Source organism: Propithecus coquereli, unplaced genomic scaffold, assembly GCF_000956105.1.
Source record: "Propithecus coquereli isolate 6110/MARCELLA unplaced genomic scaffold, Pcoq_1.0 Scaffold42, whole genome shotgun sequence".
NCBI classification, from domain to species: Eukaryota; Metazoa; Chordata; class Mammalia; order Primates; family Indriidae; genus Propithecus; species Propithecus coquereli.
The window spans coordinates 10,218,442-10,236,836 of record NW_012149952.1 but is presented as its reverse complement, the minus strand read 5'-3'; the positions used below and the strand labels follow the sequence as shown (position 1 = coordinate 10,236,836).

At 41.2% G+C, this 18,395-nt stretch overlaps 1 protein-coding gene across 2 annotated transcripts in view; it reads left to right on the top strand.

Moving 5' to 3' along the window:
- PLAC1 (placenta-specific 1) overlaps nucleotides 1-16,229 on the top strand; it is a 75,528-nt gene extending 59,299 nt beyond the window's left edge. Inside the window, exon 3 of one of the 2 annotated variants that reach the window (XM_012653312.1) lies at nucleotides 15,334-16,229. In XM_012653312.1, coding sequence (XP_012508766.1) covers nucleotides 15,392-16,030 — 639 coding nt within the window. In that variant the 5' untranslated portion in view covers nucleotides 15,334-15,391 and the 3' untranslated portion in view covers nucleotides 16,031-16,229. The remainder of the gene's footprint in view (nucleotides 1-15,333) is intronic. The other variant, XM_012653313.1, reaches the window with a different exon arrangement.
- Nucleotides 16,230-18,395: the final 2,166 nt, after the last annotated feature.

Sequence of the window (18,395 nt, the reverse complement as noted above, 5' to 3'; positions counted from 1 at the left end):
TTAGTTGTCCAATTAATTTCTTTCTATTTTTTTTTTAGTAGAGACGGGGTCTTGCTCTTTCTCAGGCTGGTTTCGAACTCCTGAGCTCAAATAATCCGCCCGCCTCGGCCTCCCAGAGTGCTAGGATTACAGGCGTGAGCCACCACGCCCGGCCATTTCTTTCTATTTTTAGTAGAGACGGGGTCTCGCTCTTGCTCAGGCTGGTTTCGAACTCCTGAGCTCAAACAATCCTCCCGACTCGGCCTCCCAGAGACCTAGGATTACAGGCATGAGCCACCGCGCCCAGCCAGAACAACATTGATTTTAATCCCCATCCCCTCCCGCCCTGCCTGTCTCATTGAAACCCAGTGGGTCTCATAGATAAAAGATGTCTGAGAGCCCTGGCAGAAGCCATCGTAAGTAGCACTTGAAGGAAGTGAGAGAAGGAAAATTAGGAAGCATCTTGCTGGCACCACCCCTGCCCCTCAGCCATTTTCTGTGCGGTGCCTGGGCCCTCTCTTCATGAGATTGTTCAGGAAAACATCTGCATCTTAACAGGATCCACAAGAAGAGGCTTAAGGAGAAAATTTTTGGCTGCTGTCAGGAGAGAACCAGCTCTAGTGTGAGTTCGGCCTGGCCTCGAGTCCTGGTGACTTGCTGGGGTGTGACCTGCATGGGCAAGCCATCTAAACTCTCTGAGCCTCAGTGTCCTCCTCTCTCATATGGAGATAATAACTGTGCCTACCTCAGAATGTTGTGAAGCTTGAGTCAGGCAAGATTCACAAACCCCTGAGTGCAGTACCTGGCATGCTATGAGTGTTTCGTAAATGTTAGTGAGGAGAAGGGGGAGAGGAAGAAGGGGGCAAGATAACCTTGGAGTCCCCTGGAAAGAAGGGGCCTAGCTGCCGTGTGTGTCCTTCCCCTGCCGCTTTCCCTTTCACAGCCCAATCCAAAGGTTGCTTCATGGCTCCTCAGGCTTAACAGCAGAGAATTTGTTTCCAAACTCGCAGGTGTGCTGTCCCGTGCACCTGAGTGGAATGTTGCTCTCTCCCCTTCCTGCAATTACCAAATCGCTTTAAGGGGAATGCTGTACATTTTTTAAAAAATGAATCCTGTGCCTGTATTTGCTCATGGTGAATTTTAAAATTTAGAAGTTGATAAGCTTGTTTACTAAATAAATATGTGTATTTGGATCCATTTTTCATCTCCTCCCTCCCAGATGAGCTTTCCCCCTCCCGTTGCTGAGAGCTTCAAAAGCAGAGTAGGCAGCGGGGTAGGAAAATGCGAGTTGCTGGTCTTCTTGGACCCAAAAATTATTTGCAGAGCACAGGATTTACAGTCAGGAAGGATTTTTTTTTAACAGAAATGGGCAAATTCTAGATGCTCTCTACGTATACAAACTTGCTTTCCAATATGAAAGGATATTTTACACTTTAAATAAGAGCCCTGTTGGTGGTACATTCTCAAATGCTAAGCTCCACCAAGATGTCAAATTGAGGGGAAGGATGTCACATAGAAATTGCCACCTCTGGGTCCCAACTTCTCCCCAATAATGCTGTGACTCAGGAAGTAGGCAGGGGCCCTTCTTTGCACTCTGGGTTCACTTAACGAACTCTGTGCATCTGATGTCAAAGCTTAAGCCAGTAACATATACCAAGGGATAGAATTCAACCCAGGGTCAGGTCAACTTGAATAGTTCCATACAGAAGTCCAACTTTAAATTCTACCCTCCATAGAAGTAGTCCCCATACTGCAGCTGCTCTCCACCAGCTGCCTAACCAGCTGCCATTAGGCCTAAATTACCCCCACCTCAGGGTCCCTACCTCAGAACGCCATAAACACTCCCTGGGGCTCATTTGCTGACCCACTAGCTGGAGCCGCCCACATCGAAAGTCAGCTGTGGTTTTCACCAATTTTTTTTTTTATTTCAACAACAAAGGGGCAACTTATAGATGTCCCTCACTCTCAGCACATGTGGAATGAGATAAAAAAAAAAACAAAATACTTGCCAAGTCAGACCTCAGAATCAGATTGAGCCAGAGATGATGTGAAAGTGGAACCAATCAAGAAAGATCTGGCTTAATGGTTCTCTTTAAAATATTTTTAAAATTTTAAATCGCATCCATCATGAAAGGTAGAATCCTCACCCTTTTCCCAATTCCTTGTTTTTATTTTGAGGGAAAGATGTTTTGCCTGTTTTAATGTGTCACTTGCAGAATCTGTGGGTAACAGGAGATTGGGTGTGAAATCAAGGCTAGAATCTCACAGGGAACAAGAGGTTAAGAATCAAGGATTTAGGATTCGAATCCCCATTGCTTCTGTGGTGAGAGGTTGTCACACAGGCAATTAATTGTGTATTAATTTTCCAGCGATGTAATATAAAAAATCAGCACATCAAATAAAATATTTAACACCCAGGAAAAGCCAAATGTGTATTCTGCATGTGCGTCCTTAAGTGGTATTTTTATGGAAGGAAAACTTATTTGAAACAAATGTTGGAACAGAAGTTTAGCTTACGAAGAGCACTGAGAAACCATGACACATAAGGTTTTAAAATGTTGCCCATAAAAAGCAGAATCCTCAGCCTCAGTGCCTTGGATGGTTAGCATGCACGTTCAATGCTCATGTTTATCCACCTATGTGTACAGAAGTCTTTGCTCATTTGCAAATCCTTCACAGCCAAGCCTGGTAGTCATGTGTGTTCAATGAAAAATGGAGTGGACTAGTGGATCCATTGTCTGGCACCCCACTGCTTGGTCTTAGGATTATATCTGGATATCCCTTGCAGAGCTTCCTGTGAGCAGCGTTAGAATGAAACTCTGTTTTCTGCCCACAGCTAAGAAATTCCAGTGCTCTGAACCCAAAGTGGGGAGCCTCCAAGCTTCTATCTGGGTCTCCTGGAGGGGGCTTGTAGGGTGTTGCATGTGATCTGTGCCAAAGGAAGGAGAGAATCGGGGTTATTGAGTGAAACCACACCCAGGGAAGGCCCCTGAGATAGAGAGATGTCATGGAGGCATAGTCAGGAAAAGTTTGCCACGACTCTGATTCCTTTCTCTCCCTGCCCAGATGCCTGCCCGCCGTCTCTCTTTTTTTCATTCACTTGTACATACATTCCTCAAGTATTTACCGAACACCTATTTCAGGCATGAGCCCGGGCTAGCCAGGGCAGGAGTATACAGAAGACGTTTGTTTTCTCCTCTCCCTCTCAATGGGTCTTCTCTCCTTCTCTCTTTCCCCATAACTCAGTGGTAGCAGGAGTGGATGGAGGAATATCCGAAATTCGTCCCTGTAGGAGACATCTGCGCCAGCAATTTCCGGCAACCCCCAAGGAGAGTGGCAGATTGATGGGACTCTAGTTGGGCCTAACCAGGGGGTGGAGGGAGGTGGGGGCGGAAGGAGCCCTGCAGCCAGGCTGTCTGCCTGAGCCTATTCTATAGCTCCCATTTATTGGACACTTGCTCTGTGCCAGGCCCTCTACGTGCAGTTTTTCGTACCACTTTCAATCTTCCAATGCCCTGAGGTCGCTATTATAACCATCCTTATTTTATATAAAGAAACTGAGGCCACGATGGGAAAATGATTTGCCCAAGATCACACAGAGAGGAAGTGACAGAGCCCCAATTCAAGCTTAGGGCTGTATATCTCCAATGCCCAGGCATTTTAAAAACTCAGATGTGGTTTAGAGGTAAGCAAGAAAATACATTAGGAGTTTCTAAAAGGCACTATGAGAACCCTGTTTCTATGTGTGGTTCAGTCTCATTTTTATATTCAACAATAATAATTTTAATAATAACTAACACTTATTGAGCACTTATGTGTCAGGAATTATACTTAGAAAGTTTTACACTCATGGTCTCATTTAATCATCACAACAACCTATGAAGTATTATTGCTACTACTATTATTATTCTTCATTTTACAAGTGAAGAAAACAATGCTTAGAAAGTGATGGCCAAGGTTACACAGCTAGTAAAACAGTAGTTTCATTCCAGGTCTCTCTTGACACATCAAAGCCACTCAGCTACTAGACTATCCTGCTTCAAGCCCTCCAGGACCTCACTACCTCTGCAATTCTTTCCCCAGACTTTCTTCTCACCCTTTTTCTGTTCACATAAGTCTGTCCATATAAATTGCACCCATTTTCGTTCCATGAAGTGAGATAAGTCACTGTCTTCTCCATAACCTTGCCCTTCCTCCTCACCCGGACCACTTCTTATCCCCACTGTCCAATTAGCCAAACCTGGAAGTCCGAAGACATGTCTGTATAGGGCAACAGGAACAAGAATCCTACTAGCACCAAGTTTCCAATCACCCTTCTATGTTCACAGAATCTTAAGAAGACAAAGTAAAACTATAAACCCTTATACTTGGAAATAATAAATGCTACTTAAAACTTGGTTTTTAAAAAATACCCTCCAGGTCTGCAGTCTCCCACAAGAAAAATCTCTAAATAGGAGGCTAAAAGAGAAGTCCTCCTCCCTGAAAATCAGTTTATTTTATAAATAATGAGAAAGTGGCCCTTTTGAAAGTGTTGCTTATTTAGAGACTCAGAATTTAAACTTAGATCACTAGTGAGGTTGTGTTCCAAATTACCATATCCCTTGATAAACACAATCCTTTTTTAATCGGCTCTTTTCCCCTTAGTTTCATAGTACAACCACCAAAGAGCCAGAGCAGCCGCCATTTTGTGCCAAGAGTTTCTCTTTTCCATTTTCCAAGGAAGCAAAGAATAAAGAATGTCTCACTTACCTCCCCATCCCCTGTTTGGAGTCATGCCCTTTGAGGTCTTATTCTATTTCAGCTTCTACCTCGAGGCAGTCAGAAAAATGAGTTTGAACAACCCATAGAATGAGCACCTGCTTCAGTTATTGTCCCAATGTGAACATGCTAATCCCTGGGTTTAGGAGAGGTTCGCCTTCCACACAAAATGGTCAGGCCCTTCTAATGGGCCAGCACTTCTGGTTTTAATACCCCAGTCTTGATTTCTAACAGGTGGGTGCCACAGTTGTTCAGCTCTTATTATGAGCCTGTTCATGGCTCAAACAATATAGGATTCTTCATAAAGAATCTGAGAAACTACCAGATGGTATTATTGAGGGAAATAAGTTCAATTCCTTTCTCTAGCAACTCAAGTTAGTGCTTTTGACCAGGAATGAAAATCACCTCAACCCTGCTTCTTTCTTCAAACTCACTAAGTGGGCTCTTTTTCTTGTTTTTTGTTGTTGTTGTTGTTTGTCCGTTTGGTTTGTTGTTGTTGTTGTTGTTTAGTTTCACAAACTAAAATGTTTGTGAAAGCCCAACTTATGTCAGGGCACTAGGGTTGCCTAGGTCTGGTTGTTTAGAACATGGCACCCACTGACTCGATCATTTGGCTGTCTGTACTCCTTCCCTCTCTCCCGTCCAAGCCCTGTCTGAAGTGTCACAAGCACAAACTCTTGGTAAATGAAGCCCAGCCATCTTATGATGAAATAAGAAAGAGACAAAATCTCTGTCCTCAGGGTGGAATTAAATATATGATTCCCTACTTTCATGACAAATGTAAGAGTTTGAGAATGTGTGCTACCCTTTTTCCATTCAGGAAGATTTATTGGGTGAGCTTGCAGACCATTCTTCTTAGTTTGAGATTGCCATATCTGGTGGCTTTGTACAGAAGCCATACACATTTCCCTCGTCAAAATAGATTGAGAAGGCCTGAATATACAGCATGTCCCAAGGTTCATTATGTTCTGGGTGTACACGCAGCTCATGGAATAAATGTGTTACATTGAAATAAGGAATGATTGCTTGCTCTCAAGAAGTCTAAAATATAGGGAGTATAAAATATAAACAGTGATCCAGAATTATCTACTGTAAGTGCCCCTCAGTTTCTGTCTCTCATTTATTGCCTCTTTATTTCTCTATTTCCCCTGCTTGAAAAGCTATTAACTTTCTAACCTCCCCCATCACCCTAGACTCTGATACCTATAAACAACTGATGCCTCTCTTTTATGTCCTCTGTTCTGAACACCTTCCCTGTGTTTACTTTATCAGCATTGGCATAGACTAGAGAGAGAACCATGGAAGCTCCATGAGCATGGCAGATGCTTCCCATCCTGTCTTTGCCACTTACTACCTTTGTGTCTTTAGTGGATGTCCTAACCTTTATGATCCTCAATTTCTTAATAAATGTCTTCCTTCCTTCCTTCCTTCCTTCTGCAGGGGAATCTCAGTTTCTGCAGTCAGCCAGCTGCCTCTAATGAATGGCCTTATCTAGTGGGTGAACTCAGCTTCTGTCTTTGTTCCCATAACTTAGGAATACAATGAAAACTTTAAAAAGTGAGGTTTATTAGCCAGGCGTGGTGGTGCACATCTGTAGTACCAGCTACTTGGGAGGCTGAGGCAGGAGGATCGCTTGAGCCCAGGAGTTCAAGGCTGCAGTGAGCTATGATTGTGCCACTGCACTCTAGCCTGGGCAACAGCAAAACTCTGTCTCTTAAATTAATTAATTAATTAACTGACTATTTACTATGTACCAGGTACTACAGTAGACCAAGACCCAGTTCCTCAAGGAATTTACAGTCCTAGGATTAAGAAATGGGGAGACATAGTAGGGATCGGGGCAATGGCAGGAAACAGATTTGGGGCTTTCCTTCTCCTCGGTAGTTTTGTGTGTGTGTGTGTGTGTGTGTGTGAGAGAGAGAGAGAGAGAGAGAGAGAGAGAGAGAAATTTGCTCTACCCACAATGTCCTGGCCACAGAGCAATGCATCCTTACCTACTCCAACACACATGCATGCCTCCCAAATTGTAGGCTCCCTAACAACAACCAACAGCCCTCGTATCAAAGGAACCTTTTCTAAACCTTTTCTACCTCTCAGGAGCCAAGGGATGATGAATGGCCTCAGTCAGGGTGTATACACACACACCAAGTGGCCACATTCTGGGTGGGGCATATACAAGGTAGCTTTGGGTTTTGGAAAGATGCATTCTGGTCAAGTCAGTTAAAAATCAGCCAAATAGCCTGTAAAGTCAACTGTGGTTTTATTTGGACTTATACCACCCTTAAGGGGCCATATACCTGCACCTCACTTTAAGAAAACCTGTACCCAAAAATCTCAATTTTGAAAGCGAGAGAGGAATGTGCCAGACCATTTTTGGAAGCCACGTAGAGCCCTCATTTATTGACACAGGTGTATCAAAGAGGTGGTGAAGTCCTTGAAGGAACGTCTGATTCAACCCTCTGCCTTCTGATGGCAACACCCTGAAATCATCTCAGCGAACAGGCCTTTATCTGGCTTTGGCAGACTCCCAGAGACTGCTAATGCGTTCAAACTGTGGCTGTGGCTGCTGTGGAGTTGAGAGCTCTGCATAGACACAAATCTCCCTTGTCTGTTAAAATGAGAAGGGCCTCTGGGGCTTTGTGGCAAAGGGTGTAGTTGTCTGAAAAATCAAACTCAAATAAATGATTAAATTAAAACATAAACTGAATTAGAGGCATGCGTTTGAGATGTTCCTCACATTTTATGGAAATTTTGAAATGCATCCCTTTGTTCAACTTTAAAATTAAACCAAATCAGCTTCTCTGCACAAAAGGGAAGGACTTCCCCCCTCGTACGCTGTTGTTGAGAATGTAAATCAGTGCAACCACTATGGAGAACGGTATGGAGGTTCCCCAAAAAACTAAAATTAGAACTCCCCTATGATCCAGCAATCCCATTGCTCGGTATATATCCAAAGGATGGGAATTCAGTATATCGAAAAGATATCTACACTCCTATGTTTATTGCAGCACTATTCACAGTAGCCAAAATCTGGAATCAACCTAAGTGTCCATCAATAGATGAATAAATAAAGAAAATGTGATACATATACACAATGGAATATTATATAGCTACAAAAAAGAATGAAATCCTGTCATTTACAAGAACATGGATGGAACTGGAAAATATTATATTAAGTGAAATAAGCCAAGCACGGAAAGACAAACCCTCTCATGTTCTCACACATAAGTGGGAGATAAATATTAAAAACAATTGACCTCATGGACACAGAGAGTACAATGATGGTTACCAGAGGCTGGGGAGGGTAGTGGGGAGGAGGGTATAAAGTGGGGATGGTTAATGGGTGCAAAAACATAGATAGTTATGTAGAATGAACAATATTTGATAGCACAACGAAGTGACTGTAATCAACAATAAGATAGGGCAGACTTTAAAATAACTAAAAGAGTGGAATTGAAATGTTCCTAACACAAAGAAATGATAAATGTCTGTGGTGGTGGATAGCCCAATCACCCTGATTTGATTAATTCACATTGTATGTCTGAATCAAAACATCACATGTATCCTATAAAGATATACAACTATTTTGTACCCATAATAATTAAAAATAAAAAGTTTTTTAATTTTAAAAAATTTTTAAAAAGGAAGTAGTTCCCATGACCTAATATTTGCAATGTCCCCTGAAGTACAGCTTTCTGTATTTATTTTAAAATATTTATGTTCAGTTGGGGCATGGTTTACCCTTGTTGTATAGCCTTATTATGGTTTTATTTCCTATTGGACTACTCACCTTTTAGTAACCAAATTTGTGACCCAACAAAAATTTCTCTCTTACAAGAAGCTTGCACTCTTATTTATTTCGCAACCTTTATTTGTGTGTGAGATGAACCATGACATTTAAACTATGCTTGATAGCTTAACAGATTATAAGAACAAAACCAGATGGCCCAAACAAAAATAATGCTTTGATTGCTTTCAAATTCGATGTCAAAAATTAAAAACAGCTTTCAAAAAGTCTTGACTTTTTCCAGAAATGACTTTCAATCATATATGTATACATATACTTTCCACCCCCCCAATTAAAAATATATAAACCAAAAATTTAACAATGGTTGTTTTGGGGCTGAGGAGTGTTTTCTTCTTTTTTCTTTTCTACAGCTCCCATGTTTTCTAGTTACTTTTAGAATCAGAAAAAAAAAATTGAATGACGGCTCTTTAGTTTAATTTTAATGAAGTCTTTTTTAGGGTTCAGTCAAGGTGTTTTCCTCTGTTGAGAAAATGGACATTGTTAAGCATTAGCAGCTCATAATTCTTCTTCCATGCAAAAATGATGAATAATGTGTGGTTACTTTAATACCGTGCTTCAGGAGGTTGGAAAACCAAACCAGTCCCAGAGTCTTCAGAATTAATGTAAAGTCTACAAAAGTAGTTATTTAATTTTCTAACTCACTTTAATGTACCTTCAACATCATTAGTATTAATCACAATCCTCACTTTCTTTGAGAGCAGTGAACCAACTAATTCTTTAAAACTGGGCTTTAAAAAGAACCTCAATTTTAAAAGGCTCTCAAACCTTGAGATAGTTTGCAGGGCAGTCAGAATGTGACTACTTGAATTTCTAAACTAAAGTGTTCACAAAGTGTCAGGATTCTTTTTTCTGGTCTTGTTTTGTAAAAGAATCTTTATTCCAACTCAGATTAATTTTTCTCCAAATCAGCTGTAAGAGAGCGAACAAACTTTGCTGCAAATCAAAGCCCTGACAGTTATATTTCCCTAAGATAATTGCATGCTGCTTTGGAGTTTCCTTTTCCCCTCTGTTTCCTTTTGTTTTGACAACAAGATTCTGGGAAAACAATATACAAATGATAACTATGCTGTCACGAGTATACTGAATTTTAAAAATAAATAACTGTCGACCCAAAAAGCTTCCAGGAGCCTATGGAGTGAGTCCTTTATTCCAAACCATTCCAAAACCAGATGTGGAAATGTTTAGCTAATTCCCCCTTCCCATTCTCCATGCAAAGAGTTCACACGTGTCTCTAACAACATCAGAGGGGATGGGAGGCAAAAATCCCATCTGCATTCAAGGAGATTTGTGTTACCCTTCTCAATTCACTCTATAACAACACAAAACTAATTTGGACTTCAGCTTTTGTCTATTTTAAAAAGTTTTTTTTTTTTTTTGTTTTTTTTTTTTTGGCCGGGCGTGGTGGCTCACGCCTGTAATCCTAGCACTCTGGGAGGCCGAGGCGGGCGGATTATTTGAGCTCAGGAGTTCGAGACCAGCCTGAGCAAGAGCGAGACCCCGTCTCTACTAAAAATAGAAAGAAATTAATCGGACAACTAAAAAATAGAAAAAATTAGCCGGGCATGGTGGCGCATGCCTGTAGTCCCAGCTACTCGGGAGGCTGAGGCAGAAGGATCGCTTGAGCCCAGGAGTTTGAGGTTGCTGTGAGCTAGGCTGACGCCACGGCACTCACTCTAGCCAGGGCAACAGAGTGAGACTCTGTCTCAAAATAAATAAATAAATAAATAAAATAAAATAAAATAAAAAGGTTTTTTTTTTCTCCTGAGATGAAAAATGGTCTGTGTTTAGACCAATATTCAATGTCTTGTAAGACTTTAAGAAATAGAGTTCATGGTAAAAACACTGAAAACACACTCTTTCAGCAATTTTGAAATATGTAATATGTTATTAACTATAGTCGCTGGGCTGTGCAATAGATCACTAGAAGTTTTTCCTCCTGTCTAACTGAAACTTTGTACGCTTTGACTAACATCTTCCCTTTTCCCCTGTCCACTGCACGACCCCAACCACGACTCTACTCTCTGCTTCTACAAGTAAGTAAGGTAATGGACAGGACATGTTGAACCAGCATTCCACAATGTATACATAAATCATAACATCACATTGTAACCCATAAATATATACAATTTGTATTTGTCAATTTAAAAAAAGATCAGCTGCTGAACTTTGTAAGCAACATTTCAGCACACAAAAAAATTAATGATGGTGAGTTAAGTGGCAACTCTTTTTCCTCTTTCCTCTTTTTGTTTGTGTGGGCCAATCCATTCTCTTCCTGTCTAAAAGAAGAAAAGTAGGCTGTCTTGTTTCACAAAGTACTACATGATCTCAGTCTTGCTTTGCTAATCTGTTTGTATCACTCTCAGTGACTGATATAGGTATCTCTTAAACAAGCACTTGGATTCTTCTGAACTTAATTAAAAGAGCAGCTATGATTACAGGGGACAAAAGGAAATAGAATTCATATTCCCAAAATAAAAAGTTTCATGATTTTTTTAAACGTAAAGAATTTATTAAGGTTTATTAGTTAGTTCTTGAAAAAAGGGAAGGATGAAAATTCTGTTAAAGGAACTAATGGGAAATGTATATGCATACACCACATTTAGAAAAACAGAAAGCTACTTGTGCTCTGTAGCTTCAAGGAAAGCAAACATTTTGCATCCAGGTGTTATTAGCAACTCTGGGTTTGCTCGGCCTCTCTATAGCTCAGTTCAGGACGGTATGTACCAATAACTGAGCCCTGTTTGGCTATACAAATGCGTCTAAGCTCACTGCTCCTGGAATGTTGCAAGAGGCGGGAAGAATAATTTGCAATCAAATCAAAATAGGGCTATGGTAATGCAAACCCTGGGACCTGCTTTCTTTCTCAGCCCAGACGCCTCAGCAAGAAGCTAGACAGTAGTCCCAAGGTGAGCACTCCCTTCTTTGCATTTATTTCTTCCCTAGTCCTCAGCTCCACCTCAGCTCTGAAGATTTCAGTAATAGAAACTCTTAAACAGAATTCTGCCCACAGCTCCTGGGATACTGTGCATGGCCCCGACTATGGCTAAAAATACCTTCAGTTTGGCACCCGGACACAGTCCTCTCTTCTGGTATCTCCTTCCCATCTTTAGCCCCTCAGCCTTCTTCTGTCTCTGCCCCCAATAACCAGAGCCCGCCTTCTCCTTCCCTCCCTCGTCCAGGATCCCATTCTGCCAGCACATCTCAGCGAGTTGTTAGAAAAGCCAGCTGATTTGATGAATTTACACTGTGTTGTGAATGACTTATAACCATCCCCCAACACACACGTGCACACGCACACACACACACACGCACACACACACACCCCACACACCGCTCTACCCTTCCCAGGGAATTGCAGGCAGCAGGGGGAGGGAGGCTGCTTGTTTTGATGACCTGTACTTAGCAAAACAGAGTCTCAAAGTGTGCCTCCAGCGAGGCATTAGCAAGCTCATTAGCGAGTACATTCTGCTGTCCTCCTAATCTCCCAGCTCCTCCCTCTTGAGGACCTCAGAGACACACAGCCTTGAACGTGCGTCCCACTGACTTCCCCTTCAAGCTTTATCTGAGCTCAAACGTATGTTGTCACACACATAGGCATTTTCATTTATTGTTCCCATCACACAGCAATCTGTTCTTGGCTTTAAGAAAATCAGAGGAAACAGATTCTGTGCTGTCCAAGTCTGCAGATTTGTACTAAATGAACCCCCAAACTCAATGATACCCCTTCCTTTGAGATGAATTCAGTATAATGTTATTCAAGAAGTGGATGGGTGCGTGTTGCTGGGGGTGAGATAGTCTGAAATGATTGCTTGGGGGACAACAGTCTTATTTCTCAGAAAATCTACACTTTTTATAACTCTATTTGAATTATCCATGAGAGAGAGAAGGAAGAGGGAGGAGTATAGAAAAGATGCTTGAGGGAGGGAGAGGAAATGGTTGGCTTAACTCCCTGGACAAGAACAGCTTTAAACTTGGGTCTCGATTTTAGGGTTTGAACAACAAAGTGGAATGAAGGATTGTTTCCTTGGCCTATTCCAGGAACTACTTAAAGAGGAGGTTTTCATTCAGGGCACGCAGGCCCAAGCTGTGAGATGATGTTAAAGAAGGAAAGAAGGAGAGAGAGGAAGGAGAACAGGAAGGAGAGAGAGAAAGCCACTCCTAAAGCATGCTTAGGACAAGGTGGTCTTCCTAAGACTGAGACAATAGCGCAGTAGCGATGGGGCGATTATCTCAGCAAATATCATACATCATTCTGGAACCAGTTGTTTGTTTAATTAACTGTTGAGTCATCCAGGACCAGCTCACATCAGAATTTACTTGTTTATGTTGTTGTTTTTTTATTTTGTTTGTTCTGGGTTTTAAGGGGATAGAAGTTTTTTTGTTTGTTTGTTGCTGCTACTTTTATTTTTGCTTTGTGGAAAACAAAAATAGTGGTCTTAGGAGAGACATTTCAGAGTGAACAAAAAGGAAGAAAGAAGCCTGACAGACCCCTTAGGCTTCTCTTTTACACCGCAACACCCCTGAGAGAATGAGGAGTCATTAATGAGAGAGTGAGAGATAGGGAGACCAATCTGTGCCAATTAGAAACAAAACATTTCATCCAGGCCAGCGCACTTTTCTAGTGGGATCCTATGCCATGATTTCCATTAAAGTATGCAGCAAATTCATCAATATCAAAGGAAGAGAAAGAGCTGCATTTTTTGCAACTGGGGAAAAGGGGAGGAAAGAAATATCTTCGAGTGTTTTTTGGCCTACTGCTATACACATAGTAGGCATTCAATAAATATTAGTCAAAGAATGAATGAATTTATGCAGGCGTTACTTAGCAGGAAACAAAAGTGAATCCCAACTCTCACACATGTACACTTTCTTCCAAATTTTAGGCACTTTACTATTTGATTTATGTCATTTTTCACTTTTAAAACGAAGCTGAGTTGGACATTTGATGACGTTGCTCTTGCTTCTTTCTTCATCTGTCATCTCCTTCTGACAACATGTTCTAGATACTTATTCTTAGCATTGCTTTTTCCTCTTCACTGCTCTGCCCACCATTCTTTAGGAGGTAATAGAACTAGGAAGTGGCCACAGAGCTTCCTATTGAAAAAGAAAAGCAATAAAAAGCTTGTGAAAATAGAAAGAGAATATAAAGCAAAGATTTTAGTAGATATCTTGTCAATCAATGTGTAAAGTGCAAACCTAATACTCCCTTTCATTGTACAGGAATTTTAAGTAGTTTTCGTGTATAATATGCATTGAAAAATGTAAAATTAAAAACCAGCATGTTTTTATGTTTCTGTAACTTAAGTATTTTACAAGATGTCTCGATAAATATATCAGGCAATCTATTGGTCATAATGACTTACAGTGCTACTACTGGAGTATTACAATGATCAAATGAAGCATTCATTTGATCATTGTAAGCAAGCAACTCGGCAAAATCTCAATATTTGGCTGTTAGGAGCAAATCATGATTCCTTGTTAGGTTTTTTTTTGTTGTTTTTTTTTTTTATTTTATTTTTTTTTTATTTCAGCAAATTATGGGTGTACATATGTTTAGGTTACGTATGTTGCCCTTGGTTCCCCCCCCCCACTGAAGTCCGTGTTTCAAATATGTCCATCCTTCGGGTAGTGCGCATTGCACTCCTTGTGTATATAAATACCCGTCCCCTCCTCCCTCCTCCCCCCTCCACCCACCACCCTCCCCCTTCCCCAGCATCCAATAGATGTTGTTCTGATATGTGCATTTATGTGTTGATTAGTTAATACCAATTTGATGGTGAGTACAAATGGGTCCCGTTCTGCTGCTCTTGTGGTGCTCCACTTTGGATAATGGGCTTAAGTTTAATCCAGGAAAGTGTAAGAGGTACTAGATCACTGTCATTTCTTATGATTGAGTAATATTCCATTGTGAACATATACCAAATTTTGATAATCCACTCATGGATTGACGGGCACTTGGGTTGTTTCCACATTCTTGCAATAGTGAATTGTGCTGCCATAAACATTCGGGTGCAGATGTCCTTATCGTAGAATGTTTTGTGCTCTTTTGGGTAGATGCCTAATAGTGCTATTGCTGGATCGAATGGTATTTCTATTTTTAGCTCTCTGAGGTATCTCCAAATTCTTTTCCACAGAGGCTGCACTAACTTACAGTCCCACCAGCAGTGTAGAAGTGTTCCTGTCTCTCCACATCCTCGCCAACATTTGTTGTTTTGTGTTTTTTTGATAGAGGCCAATCTCACTGGGGTTAGGTGATACCTCATTGTGGTTTTGATTTGCATTTCTCTAATGATTAGAGATGTTGAGCATTTTTTTATATGTTTTTATTTAATTAAATTTGTTGCTAACAAAGAAAAAAGGTAATAGGGAAAGGTTCAATAGTATGATCTATGTGAGGACACTGGAGCCCTTAAAGAAGGAAGCGTTGCCATTAAACTGTATCCTCTCTCTCCTTGTTACATATTTGACGCAAAAACTGTTATGTTTTGGTTTTGTCATGGAGGTACACACAAAGGGGTGCCACTCCTGATCAGTATTGACTGTCATTCTATATATGAGGGATATGTGTTTTATACCAGAACAGCATGGTAAGGTTGCTTAAAGTAGCCCTTGTAGTCATCCCTAAACACACGAGTTCCAACAATGGTATTATAATTCAGTTCTCTTTCACACAAATGTTTTGTTTTGTTAATGCTTTAGGAACAGCCTTTTGCTTAAAAAAAAAGATCATGTTTGAACTTTTGATAGAAAGTAAGATGACTTGCCTCTTGTGTTTTTGTGTGCTCTAGAAATCCTCACTGGACGGCTTCCTGTTTCCTGTGGTTTGTTACCTGATTGGCTGCAGGGATGAAAGTTTTCGAGCTGATAGTAGGGATGGTCCTCCTCGCCTCTGTGTTTTCCGTCTGTTCTGGACAAAATCCAATGACTGTGCTGTGCTCGATAGACTGGTTCATGGTCACAGTACACCCCCTCATGTTGAACAACGATGTATATGTACACTTTCATGAGTTGCACTTGGGCCTGGGTTGCCCTGCCACCCATGTCCAGCCACATGTCTACCATTTCACCTACCGTGTTACCGAGTGTGGCATCAGGGCTAAGGTTGTCTCCCAGGACGTGGTTATCTATAGCACTGAAATGCACTATGCCTCTAAGGGCACATCATCCAAGTATGTGATCCCAGTGTCATGTGTTGCCCCTCAAAAGTCCCCATGGCTCACCATGCCCTGCTCCATGAGAGTATCCAGCATGACTGGGACCCCAGCCCAGAATGATGAGACATGCTACAAGGTGTTCAGCTTGTCACCACCCAGCCAAAGGCCCAACTGCGATTGTCCGCCTTATGTATTCAATGAAGCAGCGTATCCCCAAGTTCCCCATCAACAAGCAGAGGCACAAGAGGCCCGTTCTATGCAGCCATCTTACTTTGTTGATATTTCTGAGGATTGGTGTCTTCACTCAGATGATCTGATTGGTCCTATGTGATCCCCAGGTTTGGGGTTTCCTGAAGATGCTGTTTCTAGAGTTAGTAATATAGTATTTGCAAATATCAGACAAATAAGAGCTCTTGTGGCCCTTTTATGAGTGCTTTTGAGAAAGGGAAACCCAACGGCAACTTCATGAATAAGGCTTTTTTTATATTTTTGTATTCTTTTCTAAAGAAAAAAATAAAATTCTGATGGCATAAATATATCAATTGGGCATTTTTATTTAATAAACACATATATAGTTTTTACTGTGGGCCAGGCACTGTTCTAAATGGTTTGCAAACATTAGTGCCTGGTCTCTTCTCTCTAGGATGATTTCTCTCCCCTTTAAGGTCCTCCAAGAAAGCCTTCCCCAATGGAATCTCTCCATCTGTATGCCCATTTCACTTAGTACTCAGCTACATAATTTCTCAATTTAATCTACAACTGTATCACTTTTCATCCATGGAAAGCATAGGTTGCACTAGTGATTTATAAACCACCAGTGGTTCTAAGAAGCATTCAAGTCACATCCCACCAACTAGATGGTATGCTCCTGGGGTCAAGAGCTCCATCTTATACTTTAGTCACAGACTGACAGTACTTTGAAAGTTTTTTCCCTCAACATATATGATCAGAAAATTTTCACCAAAGTTTGGCTGTCCATTAGCTTTCTCAAAGGCTTGGAAGGGTTAGAGTAAGTGAATTGGTCAACAGATATTTATTGCAGAATGCTACTAGATGCCAGGCACTGCTCTAGGCACAGAGGATATGGCAGTGACTATAAAGGGACTCAGGGAAATTGAGGTGACACAGCTAATAAACATATAAATAGGTAAACAAAGGTAAATTCAGATAGCAACAGGCTGGGTGCAGTGGCTCACGCTTGTAACCCAGCACTGTGGGAGGCCAGGGCGGGAGGATTGCTCAAGGTTAGGAGTTTGACACCAGCCTGAGCAAGAGTGAGACCCTGTCTCTACAAAAAATAGAAAAATTAACCAGGTGTGGTGGCGCATGCCTGTAGTTCCAGCTACTTGGGAGGTTGAGGCAGGAGGATCACTTGAGCCCAGGAGTTTGAGGTTACAGTGAGCTATGATGATGCCACTGCACTCTAGCCTGGGCAACAGAGCAAGACCCTATCTCAAAAAAAAAAGATAGCAACAAATGCTATGGAGAACTTAAAACAAAGTGATATGAGAGAAACTGGAGAAGTGGCCAGAGTAATTAGGGAATGCCTCTCAGGACTTGTCATTTGAACTGAGTCTTGAATGCAAAAGAGCCAGTCCTGTGATGATCCAGGGAAAAAACATTCCAGATAGTAGAAGCATCTCATTTAATCCTCACTATATCCTATTGGAAAAATACTCTTCTAATACCTATTTTACAAGAAACTAAAGGACAGAGTGATTAAGAAACTTGCCCAAGGCCACATACCTATTAAGAAGTAGACTATTTCAAAACAACCTGTTGTACACCATAAATATATACAATTTTCATTTGTCATTAAAAAGAAATTAATTTGTTTTTTAAAAATAAGCAATGTTAGTACAATGTTTGCACATTTAATAAAGGCAAAGTATACTTCAGTGGATGAGTACATATTAGAAATTCAGTCATGATAGTTAAAGAAACACAGCTGTTTATTTTTAAATCCCCTGCCTCTTCTTGAGGAACACTTGGTAATAATCCCTGAAAACAGTGTATTAATGCAACAGATATTTACTGAGCTTGTCCTATGTGCCAGGCATTATGTTAGATGCTGGTGATACAACAGGGAAACAAGACTGACACCGTCTAATCAATGTGAAGGGGACAAATAAAGAAGCCTACAGAGCTAGAGCTATAAGAGCCTACTCCAGCCCAGAGAATGGGCCTGTGCAAAGACATGAGACTTGGGCTGAGGTCATCAGAGAAAGTACAAGTGGTCTATCCCAATACAATGGAGGCAGGGGTAGTGGTGGTGGTGATGGTGGTGAGCAGGTGAACAATGAGGCTAGGGCAGTGGGTCTTGAGACTATGTACAAGAGAGGTAGCATGTCCCTCCCCCATCCTCTCTTCAGAAGCTTGCAGATTATTCAACACCAAAACACATACAAGCAACTTAGAAAACAATCAACACTAGACACATTAGATCTGAGCTACTATGTTCAAGTTGACCATTTTACAACTGTAGGGGGCAGTATTCACAAAGACGCCCCCTGGAGTTATGTAATGTATCAGCCTTGGAAGAGACTCAAGACCTCCGTGGTAATAAAAGGAGTTATCATGTGCTAGACACATTATATGCACGATCTCATTTAATGCTCACAACAGCTCTGCAAGGTGAAAATGATTTTCCCTGTTTTATAGATGAGGCAACTAAGGCTCAGAGAAATGGAGGTTGT